Below are 10,306 nucleotides of genomic sequence, written 5' to 3'. Positions count from 1 at the left end.
CAGGTGTGGGTGTGGGGTGGGTTTGGGGTCAGACTCCCCCCCAAGTGTCAGTCTGGGGTCAGACCCCCCCCAGGTGTGGGTATGGGGCAGGTTTGGGGTCTGACCCCCCCCCAGGTGTAAGTATGGGGGGAGTTTGGGGTCAGACTCCTCCAGGTGTGAGTTTGGGGTCTGACCCCCCCCCAGGTGTTGGTATGGGGAGCGTTTGGGGTCTGACCCCCCCCCCAGGTGTGGGTATGGGGCGGGTTTGAGGTCTGACCCCTCCAGGTGTGGGTATGGGGCGGGTTTGGGGTCTGACCCCCCCCAGGTGTGGGTATGGGGCGGGTTTGGGGTCTGACCCCTCAGGCACGCTCGCCGCGGATGCGCCGTGCCAGCTGGATGTCCTTGGGCATGATGGTGACACGCTTGGCGTGGATGGCGCACAGGTTGGTGTCCTCAAACAGCCCCACCAGGTACGCCTCGCTCGCCTCCTGCAGGAGGAGGGGTGAGGAGTCAGTGTTAATTACAGCTCAGAGTTAACGAGCTCGTGGATCGCCTGGGGTGACTGGGAGGGACGGCAGCTCCTCAGGGTGGGGTAGGGAGGGCTTGTGACCCAGTACCCGCCCCAGTATCCCCCCAGTGCCCCCCAATATCCACCCCCCCCATCATCTTCCTCCATCACCTCCCCAAGCCTCAGTCTCTTCCCACTCTCTTAACACCTCCCCCTCAGTGCCCCCACATCCCTCTGGAGCCTTAATATCTTCCTCCCAACACCTCCTCACACCCCAGAATCTCCCCACAACACCACTCCTCCCCCAACATCTCCCCTCAGCATCTACTTTGTGCCCCAGAATCTCCCTCCCCAGTACCTCCCCCCATCCCGTTGTCTCTGACCCCAATATCTCCCCAGTGCCCCCAGTGTCTCAGCATCTCCCCATGTCCCAGCACCTCTCCCGTGCCCCAACGTCTCCCCGTGTCCCAGCATCTTCCCAGTGCCCCAATGATCTCCCCCCAGCACCTTCACACAACCCCAGTGTTTTCCCATTCCCCAGTGGCTCCCCAGCACCCCTATGTCTCCTCAGTGTCTCCCCAGTGCCCAAGCATCTCCCCAGCACCCCACTGTCTTTCTACTGCCCCAGTGCCTCCCAGCATCTCCCCAGAGCCTCAGTGTCTTCTCCCCAGAGCCCCCAGGGGTGATACTTCATGGTGCCCCAGTGTTCTCCCCCCTTCACCCCCCTTCATCGTATCCCAGTGTTCTCCCCCCCCAACCCCCTTCATAGTATCCCAATGTTCTTCCCTCCTCTCTTCAGGGTGCCCCAGTGTTCTCCCCCTCCCCCATCCCCCCCTTTATGGTGTCTCAATGTTCTCTTCCCCCCACCCCCAACTTCACAGTATCCCAATATTCTCCCCCTCCTTCTTTTCACGGTGCCCCAGTGTCCCCCCCCCCCCTTCACAGTATCCCAATCTTCTTCCCCCCAACGCCCCCTGCCCCCACCTGCAGTGCTCCGATGGCGGCGCTCTGGAAGCGCAGGTCAGTCTTGAAGTCCTGGGCGATCTCACGCACCAGGCGCTGGAAGGGCAGTTTGCGGATCAGCAGCTCCGTGGATTTCTGGTACCTCCGGATTTCCCTCAGCGCCACAGTGCCAGGCCTGGAACAAACCACAGGAAAATGGGGACAAACCACAGGAAAACGGTGAAACCCCCTCAAAAACCCCAGTCCCCCCCCCCGCCCCTCCCCCGACGCAGGGCTGCTGTCAAGAGTGGAACCGACCCCACCAGCAATTCGTGTTTAGGTCAGCCTCCCCTCCCCCCCCGATCGGTACCGGTATCGGTGCGGCTTCTTGACGCCGCCGGTGGACGGGGCGCTCTTGCGGGCCGCCTTGGTGGCCAGCTGCTTGCGCGGCGCTTTACCGCCCGTGGACTTACGGGCCGTCTGCTTGGTGCGGGCCATGCTGCCCGCTCCTCAGGGGCTGCGGGACAAGAGAAGGCCGTTAAAACCCGAGCACAGCGCCGCGGGGCGTCGGGCCTCGCCGCCATGCTTAGGCCGCACCGTTCCCTCAGCGCGTTGGACTACAACTCCCAGAGGTCTTCGCGCCTCAGCAATTTTTTTCACCGCGCTGAACGCTGATTGGCCGCGCGGGGCCACGTGCCCGCGCAACGCCTCGCTGGTTGGCTGCCGACGCGCGGCCAATCCGTTTGTAAGCCGCCAGAAGCGGGGCCGCACCGCCCGCTCTCCCCGCAGATTGACGCTCCCATCCGCCTATCCTCTCCCGCAGCGCCGCGCGGCGGGAGCCAATCACCCGCGCCTCAACGACTGGCACGCCCCTCGACCTATCACCTCGCGCCGCTCCGCGTGGCGGGAGCCAATCGGCGCCCCCGCTCCCCGCAACCAATCAGTAGCCGGTACACACGGAAGGCGGGACTTAGGGCAGCTTCTCCTCAGGCGACCTCGGCTCCCCCCCACCCCCCCAATGCCCCCGCGCACCGGGAGCGGCCCCGAGAGCGGTCCCGGACACCGCCGCCGGCCCCGCACCGCCTTTACCTGCGTTCGAGGCCGCTGAGAGGCGTGGGGTGCGCGGCGGCGGCCGCGCTGGGGCTGCGCTCGGTGCCTGCCCGCCGCCTGCCCGCTGCCTTCTTTCCCGCCTTTCCCGCCAGCCCTGACACAAAATGGCGGCCCCGTTCCCGGCGTGCACCGCAGCGGGGGGGGGGTGGAGGGGGAGGGGCGGGGTCGGCTGAGGTGAGGCGGCCTCGGCGCCATCTTGGAGTCGTGGTGGTGATGCGCGAAGGGCCTTTGGGGGCCGAGGTTTGGGCGGCCCCGGGGTGGGAGGAAGGGCCGAACTTTGGGACTGGAGGGAACGCGTCCCAGGGTGGAGTGGGCCTTAAAGGCCGTGGCTGGGCTGGAAGGGCCTCCCTGAGCCCACTCCTCCCATGGGCGGCTGCCCCCCCCCCAGCACTGGGGCCAACCGTGGTTCTCATCTCATCTGAACGCTGTGAGGCAGAAGTCCCAAACTCTGCATCTCTGTGCCCAGAAGTGGATACAGTGAAGGCTGGGCTTCCTTCCCAGCCCCACCTGTCTGTTGGGTTCTGACTGAACGCCTTCTGGGTTCCTCCCCTCGTCCTTCCCTGCCACATTTCAGGCACTGGTGAATGCACAAACCGTGTTTGTTTTGTTGCTTAAGGGAACGTTGTGCTCATAAACCCATTTCTTTTCCACCCCTACAGCCTGAGAAATCATCCGCCTCCCAGTGACTCAGTGACATCTCCACCCACCAGCTCAGAGCTGCACCCCTGGGAGGAGAACAGCGGAAAATGTGAATTCTGATTGGAATTTCAGGCGTCACCCTGAGGGAAAAGGCAGCGACACGCAGAGCTCTGCTTGCTGCAGTCACCAGAGGGCACACGTCTGCTGCAGTGACACGGAAATGTTCCCAATTTGTGCTGTTCTGAGGTGGGTTCCTCAGCGAGACCCCCAGAATGGGGTGTGTGAGGGCAGGGGTCTGTGGGGATCTGCTCAGAGCGACGCCACGCTGAAGGGGAAACCCAAAGCAAAGGGGGAAAAGAGCAAAACCAATGGGGAAACTGAACCAAAAAGGGAATAAAAACGCAGCGCAAAGGAGATAGAAACGCAAAGGGGATGAAAATGCAGAGCAAAGGGAAATGAGGCAGCCCAAAGTTCCTTTATTGAGAAACGTCACCGAGTGGTGCTATAATGGCAGAACAGCTCAACCCAGGAGAGGAGCAGCAGTCGGTGAACGATGTGGGCATAAAGCAGAACGTCGATGGCGTCAAACGAAACGTCAATGGCATCAAATGAAACATCACTGGCGTCAAACGAAGCGTCGAAGGCGTCAAACGAAACCTCTGTGTCATAAATTCAAACATGGACAGCGTGTGCCAAACCTGGACGGTGCAAAATGAAACCTGGGTGACATAAAGCAGAGCCTGGATGACATAAGGCCAACCTGAATGACATAAAACTGAATCTGGATGAGATAAAACTTTACTTGGATGACATAAAACCCAACCTGGATGAGATAAAACTGAACTTGGATGACATAAATGCAACCTGAATGACATAAAACCCGACCTGGATGACATAAAACTGAACTTGGATGACACAGAACCCAACCTGGATGAGATAAAACTGAACTTGGATGACATAAATGCAACCTGAATGACATAAAACCCGACCTGGACGACACAAAACCCAACCTGGACGACACAAAACCTGAACTTGCATGACATGAAACCCAACCTGGATGACATAAACCCAACCTGGATGACATAAAACCCAACCTGGATGACATAAACCTGAACTTGGATGACACAGAACCCAACCTGGATGAGATAAAACTGAACTTGGATGACATAAATGCAACCTGAATGACATAAAACCTGACCTGGATGACATAAAACTGAGCTTGGACGACACAAAACCCAACCTGGACGACATAAAACCCAACCTGGACGACATAAAACCCAACCTGGACGACATAAACCTGAACTTGCATGACATGAAACCCAACCTGGATGACATAAACCCAACCTGGACAACATAAAACCCAACCTGGATGACACAGAGCGAAGCGTCGATGACGTAAAGCGGACCCCCACCAGGTTGGAAGATGAGCTCTGGCTCCGGTGCCACGCGCGGGTTCTGGAAGCAGCCCTGTGCCCGTGGGCTTTTTGGCTGCTCCCGTCATGGAGCGCTGTGCCGGCAGAGCCAGGCGGTGCTGGGGGGGTCAGCGTGGGCCCCCACGGCCCCGTTGGATGTGGGGCGATGTGGGGCCTACGGGAGGGCGGCTTGGATGGCCGCCACAATGCGCTGCAGTTTGGCGTCCGTGTCCACGAAGCCGTCGCCGTTCTGGAAGGGGAGGGCAGTGGGTTTGGGTGGAAAATGGAGGGGTTTGGGGCGGTTGGGTAGAAAATAGTGGGTTTTGGGGGTGGTTGGGTAGAAATTGGCAGGGATTGGGGTGGTTGGGTAGAGAACAGTGGGGTTTTACGGGTGGTTGGGTAGAAATTGGCAGGGATTGGGGTGGTTGGGTAGAGAACAGTGGGGTTTTGGGGGTGGTTGGGTGGAAGGTGGTGGGGTTTTGGGTGCTTGGGTAGGAATTGGTGGGGATTGGGGGTGGTTGGGTAGAGAATGGTGGGATTTGGGGTGGTTGGGTGGAAAGTGGTGGAGTTTGGGGGTGGTTGGGTAGAAATTAGCAGGGATTGGGGGTGGTTGGGTAGAGAATAGTGGGGTTTTGGGGGTGACTGGGTGGAAAGTGGTGGAGTTTGGGGATGGTTGGGTAGAAATTGGCAGGGATTGGGGTGGTTGGGTAGAGAACAGTGGGGTTTTGGGGGTGGTTGGGTGGAAAGTGGTGGGGTTTGGAATGGTTGGGTAAAAATTAGGGGGATTTGGGGGTGATTGGGTAGAAATTGGTGGGATTTGGGGTGGTTGGGTAGAAATTGGCAGGGATTGGGGTGGTTGGGTAGAGAACAGTGGGGTTTTGGGGGTGGTTGGGTGGAAAGTGGTGGGGTTTGGAATGGTTGGGTAGAAATTAGTGGGATTTGGGGGTGATTGGGTAGAAAATAGCGGGATTTGGGGGTGATTGGGTAGAAAATAGTGGGGATTGGGGGTGGTTGGGTAGTGAATGGTGAGGTTTGGGGTGGTTGGGAAGTGAATGGTGGGGTTTTGGGTGGTTGGGTAGAAATTAGCAGGGATTGGGGGTGGTCGGGTGGGAAGTGATGGGGTTTGGGTAGAAAAGAGCACGATTTGGGGGTGTTTGGATGGCAAATGGTTATTTGGGGGGGGGGTCTGGGCAGAGTGAGGGGCTCTGCCACCACCACGCACCTTCTTGGAGTGCACCAGGCGGCTGCCCACCGTCACCTCGAACCATCCCGTCACCTCCTGCGTGCCCTGGCCGCGCTGCGGGACACGGGGGGGGGTCACGTCGAGCCCCCCCGCCCCCCGCCACCCCCCAGCACCCCGCTCACCATCTCCAGCGCTCCGGGGAAGCGTTTCTCCAGCTCCGCCCGCAGCCGTTCGTACTGCGAGGGGGGGGGGGGAACAGGAGGTCACCGCGCGTGTACGGAGGTTTTGGGGGGGCGGAACGGGGGGGGGGAAACGGGCTCACCTTGGGTTTGTAGCCTCAGGCTCCGCTGCGGGAGAGACCCACCCGTGTTAACTGGGGGGAGGGGGACAGCCGGAGCCCCCTCCCCCCAACACAGTCCCCCCCCCGGTGCCCCCTTACCAGTAGAGCACGGTGACACGGAGCGGCATGGCGGTGGCACAGCCGGTGGTGGCACTGCTGGATTTCACGGCGGATTTTAATGGCGGTTCGATGGCGGTGGGTTCGATGGCGGCCGCCCCCAAGCGCCGCCCCCCCCGCGCCGTGTCCCCGCCCCACGGCCGCTGCGCGGAGCCGCGTTTGGGGCGAAAGGCGGCGGGTTCGGGCGCCGCAGGGCGGTGGGCGCAGGGCGGTCGGTGTGGTTTTGTTGGAGTTTGGGGTCACGACACGACACGACACGACAGGACGCGACACACAGACGCTTCCCGGCTGCTCCGGGATGCAGTGCATCCCCGCAGCGTCCCGGCACGCAGCAGCGCTGCCCCCGGTGCACCCGAAGCCCGCAACCCCCCCAGTGCCCCCAACACAGCACCGGTACCCTCAGCGCATCGCCCCGCTGCTCCCAGTGCCCCCGGCAGCCCGCCCACCCACTCACCCACTCCTCCACCCCCCCACCCCCCAACCCCCCCCCCAGCCCGGTCCCGGGGCCGTGCTGCGCGCTCCCGCCGCTCCTCGGGGCCGCGCAGGGCTCGGGGCCGCGCTCGGCTCTCCCCGAGCGGACGGAGACGGCGGCGATGGGGCCGCGGCGCTGAGCGCGGGGAGGGGGCCCGGTGGGGCCGGGGAGGGGGGGGGTCCCGGTCCGGGGGGGGTCCCGGTCCGGCACCCCCCGCTCCCATCGCGATGGGCGAATGGACGATCCTGGAGCGGCTGCTGGAGGCGGCCGTGCAGCAGCACTCCACCATGATCGGCAGGTGAGCCCCCCGCCCCGGGACGCCCCCCCCGCGACCCCCGCCCCGGGACATCCCCCCGAGACCCCCACAGTCCGCCCTCCTCGCTGTTCTGCATCCCTACGGCCCCAATGGGGCGGCAGGGGGACCCCCGGATGCCACCCTCTCCTCTCCCACCGTGGGGAGATGGGGGTTCCCATCCTCACCTCCCCGCTGCACCGGGGACGAAGGGGACACCGCGGGGACGTTCACAGCTCTGCGTGGGGACATCGGTCCCTTCTGTGTCCTCAAACCCTCCGTGGGGACATCGGTGTCCCCAAAGCACCCCGGCTCCCCCTGTGCGCTGTGACGTGGGCCACGTTCCACCTGCCGCCCCGAGGGTCCCTCTGTCCCCTCGTCCCCATCCCCCGTGTGCCGGCGGAGCCGCGGGCGCCAATCGATGTGCACCCACATGGGCCAAGGTCAGCACTGCCAGCGTGCGGGGATGGGGCCTGGGGGGCACCCAGGGGGACGGGGGGGACCCGCGGGGGTGGAGGTCCTGGTCTGAGGTGAGACCCCGGGGAGGGAGCCGGGTCCCACTTTGGGATGTGTGTCCTTGTCTGGGGGTTGTGGGTGCCCACGGTGGACTGGTGTTGAGGTGGAGCCATAGGTGTGATCCCAGTGTCCATATAGGACACACATCCCATGGGGGGACCCATGGGTATGACCCCAACGCCCATGTAGGACGTGTCCCATGTTAGGTATGACCCCGTTGTCCATGTAGGACACACATCCCATGGGGAGACCCATGGGATGACCCCAACGTCCATGTAGGACACGTCGCATGGTAGGAATGACCCCAAAGTCCATGTAGGACACACATCCCATGGTGAAACCCATGGGTATGATCTCAGTGTCCATGTAGGACACACATCCCATGGTGGGATCCATGGGTATGACCCCACAGTCCATGTAAGACGTGTCCCATGATTAGGACTCATGGGTACAACCCCAACATCCATGTAGGACACACATTCGGACCCTAGATAGAACCCCATTACCCACGTAGGACACACATCCCATGGGGGGACCCATGGGTATGACCCCAATGTCCATGTAGGACACGTCCCATGGTAGGAATGACCACAGTGTCCATGTAGGACAGACATCCCACGGTGGGACCTATAGGTATAACCCCACTGTCTGTGTAGGACACACATCCCATGGTGAAACCCATGGGTATGACCCCGTTGTCCATGTAGGACGTGTCCCATGGTAGGAATGACCCCGTTGTCCATGTAGGACGTGTCCCATGGTAGGAATGACCCCGTTGTCCATGTAGGACGTGTCCCATGGTAGGAATGACCCCGTTGTCCATGTAGGACGCACATCCCATGGTGAAAGCCATCGTTATGACCCCGTTGTTCATGTAGGACACACATCCCATGGTGAAACCCACGGGTATGACCCTAATGTCCGTTTAGGACGCACATCCCATGGTGAAACCCATAGGCACGACCCCATTGTCCATGTAGGACATGGTGAAAGCCATCTCTATGACCCCATTGTCCACGTAGGACACACATCCCATGATGAAACCCATAGGCATGACCCCATTGCCCATGTAGGACACACAACCCATGAGGAAACCCATAGGCATGACCCCAATGTCCACTTAGGACGCACATCCCATGATGAAACCCATAGGCATGACCCCATTGTCCACGTAGGACACACATCCCATGGTGAAACCCATAGGCATGACCCCATTGCCCATGTAGGACACACAACCCATGAGGAAACCCACAGGTATAAGCCCGTTGTCCATGTAGGACATGGTGAAAGCCATCGCTATGACCCCATTGTCCATGTAGGATGCACATCCCATGGTGAAACCCACAGGCATGACCCCAGTGTCCGTGTAGGACATGGTAAAAGCCATCGCTATGACCCCATTGTCCATGTAGGATGCACATCCCATGGTGAAACCCACAGGCACGACCCCGTTGTCCGTGTAGGACATGGTGAAAGCCATCGCTGTGACCCCGTTGTCCATGTAGGACGCACGTCCCACGATGAAACCCACAGGCACGACCCCAATGTCCATGTAGGACATGGTGAAAGCCATCGCTGTGACCCCGTTGTCCCCGCCCCCCTGCAGGATCCTGCTGACGGTGGTGGTGATTTTCCGCATCCTGATCGTGGCCATCGTGGGCGAGACGGTGTACGAGGACGAGCAGACCATGTTCATGTGCAACACCCTGCAGCCGGGCTGCAACCAGGCGTGCTACGACAAGGCCTTCCCCATCTCCCACATCCGCTACTGGGTCTTCCAGATCATCCTGGTCTGCACCCCCAGCCTCTGCTTCATCACCTACTCGGTGCACCAGGCGGCCAAGCAGCGCGAGCGCCGCTACTCCTTCCTTTACCCCCTCCTGGAGCGCGACGCCAAGAAGGCGCGGACGCTCAACGGCGTGCTGGCGCCCGGCCCCGACGGCGGCTCCAAGGACGAAGCCGAGTGCCTGGAGGCCAAGGAGCTGCCCAGCACGCCGCCGCGCCGCGCCAAGGCCAAGCGGCAGGAGGGCATCTCACGCTTCTACGTCATCCAGGTGGTGTTCCGCAACGCGCTGGAGATCGGCTTCCTGGCCGGCCAGTACTTCTTGTACGGCTTCAACGTGCCCGCCATCTTCGAGTGCGACCGCTACCCCTGCGTCAAGGAGGTGGAGTGCTACGTCTCTCGGCCCACCGAGAAAACGGTCTTCCTGGTCTTCATGTTCGCCGTCAGCGGGATCTGCGTGCTGCTCAACCTGGCGGAGCTCAACCACCTGGGTTGGCGCAAGGTGAAGGCGGCCGTGCGCGGCGTGCAGGCGCGGCGCAAATCCTTGGTGGAGGTGCGCAAGAAGGACGGCGCCGCGTTGACCCCCGCGCCCACCCTGGGCCGCACGCAGTCCAGTGAGTCGGCCTACGTTTAAACACAGCCGTGCCCACCCTCGGGGGGAGGTGCTGGGGCGTTTTGGGGGGAGGGGGGGGCAGAGGGGCAGGATCCCACCCCCCTTCCTCTCACAAATTCAGGATTTTGGGGCGGCCGTCAGTTTCATCATGGTGCAAGCGGGGAGTGGGGGGGGCCCACGACCCACAGGGCTTTTTTTTTTTTTGGGCGGGGGGGGTGGTGGGATCGACTTATTTATATATTTATTGGGGGGAGGAGGGAAACTGGGGGGGGGAAGAGGGAAATTTGGGAGGGGAGCCTTTGAAGTGTAAATAAAGTGGAGGCTGGAGGATGCTGCCCTCTGCCTCGGGCTGTGTGTATGGGGGGGAACGGGGGGAGGTGAGCCCCTCCCCGCTGCCCTG

General features: G+C 61.5%; 3 protein-coding genes across 5 annotated transcripts; 1 reads left to right on the top strand and 2 right to left on the bottom strand.

Annotated features, from left to right (window-relative positions):
• Window positions 1–225: 225 nt before the first annotated feature.
• LOC116238684 (histone H3.3A) lies at window positions 226–2,671 on the bottom strand. Its single transcript, XM_031608496.2, has 4 exons — window positions 2,519–2,671; window positions 1,800–1,946; window positions 1,472–1,625; window positions 226–467 (listed from the first exon to the last, which is right to left on the bottom strand). The coding sequence occupies exons 2-4, from the start codon at window positions 1,925–1,927 to the stop codon at window positions 339–341; spliced, it is 411 nt and encodes a 136-aa protein (XP_031464356.1). The 5' UTR covers window positions 1,928–1,946; window positions 2,519–2,671; the 3' UTR covers window positions 226–338.
• A 963-nt stretch (window positions 2,672–3,634) lies between these two features.
• Window positions 3,635–6,366, bottom strand: SELENOW (selenoprotein W). 2 transcript variants are annotated; one of them, XM_031608494.2, is made up of 6 exons: window positions 6,213–6,366; window positions 6,096–6,120; window positions 5,956–6,009; window positions 5,813–5,887; window positions 4,544–4,840; window positions 3,635–3,897 (listed from the first exon to the last, which is right to left on the bottom strand). In XM_031608494.2, the coding sequence occupies exons 1-5, from the start codon at window positions 6,239–6,241 to the stop codon at window positions 4,766–4,768; spliced, it is 258 nt and encodes an 85-aa protein (XP_031464354.1). In that variant the 5' UTR covers window positions 6,242–6,366; the 3' UTR covers window positions 3,635–3,897; window positions 4,544–4,765. The 2 variants fall into 2 exon arrangements, with proteins under 2 accessions (XP_031464354.1, XP_031464352.1); XM_031608492.2 differs by having other exon boundaries at window positions 3,635–3,876.
• Window positions 6,367–6,855: 489 nt separating this feature from the next.
• On the top strand, window positions 6,856–10,113 carry LOC116238683 (gap junction delta-2 protein-like). 2 transcript variants are annotated; one of them, XM_031608495.2, is made up of 2 exons: window positions 6,856–7,000; window positions 9,117–10,112. In XM_031608495.2, exons 1-2 carry the CDS (start codon window positions 6,930–6,932, stop codon window positions 9,925–9,927), a joined length of 882 nt encoding a protein of 293 aa, XP_031464355.1. In that variant the 5' UTR covers window positions 6,856–6,929; the 3' UTR covers window positions 9,928–10,112. The 2 variants fall into 2 exon arrangements, with proteins under 2 accessions (XP_031464355.1, XP_089985976.1); XM_090129850.1 differs by lacking the exon at window positions 6,856–7,000 and adding an exon at window positions 7,025–7,437 and having other exon boundaries at window positions 9,117–10,113.
• The last annotated feature ends 193 nt before the right edge of the window (window positions 10,114–10,306 follow it).

The sequence above is a fragment of the Phasianus colchicus genome, chromosome 38, assembly GCF_987193195.1.
Source record: "Phasianus colchicus chromosome 38, bPhaCol1.hap1.1, whole genome shotgun sequence".
NCBI lineage: Eukaryota > Metazoa > Chordata > Aves > Galliformes > Phasianidae > Phasianus > Phasianus colchicus.
This window is presented reverse-complemented; position numbering and strand designations above follow the sequence as displayed.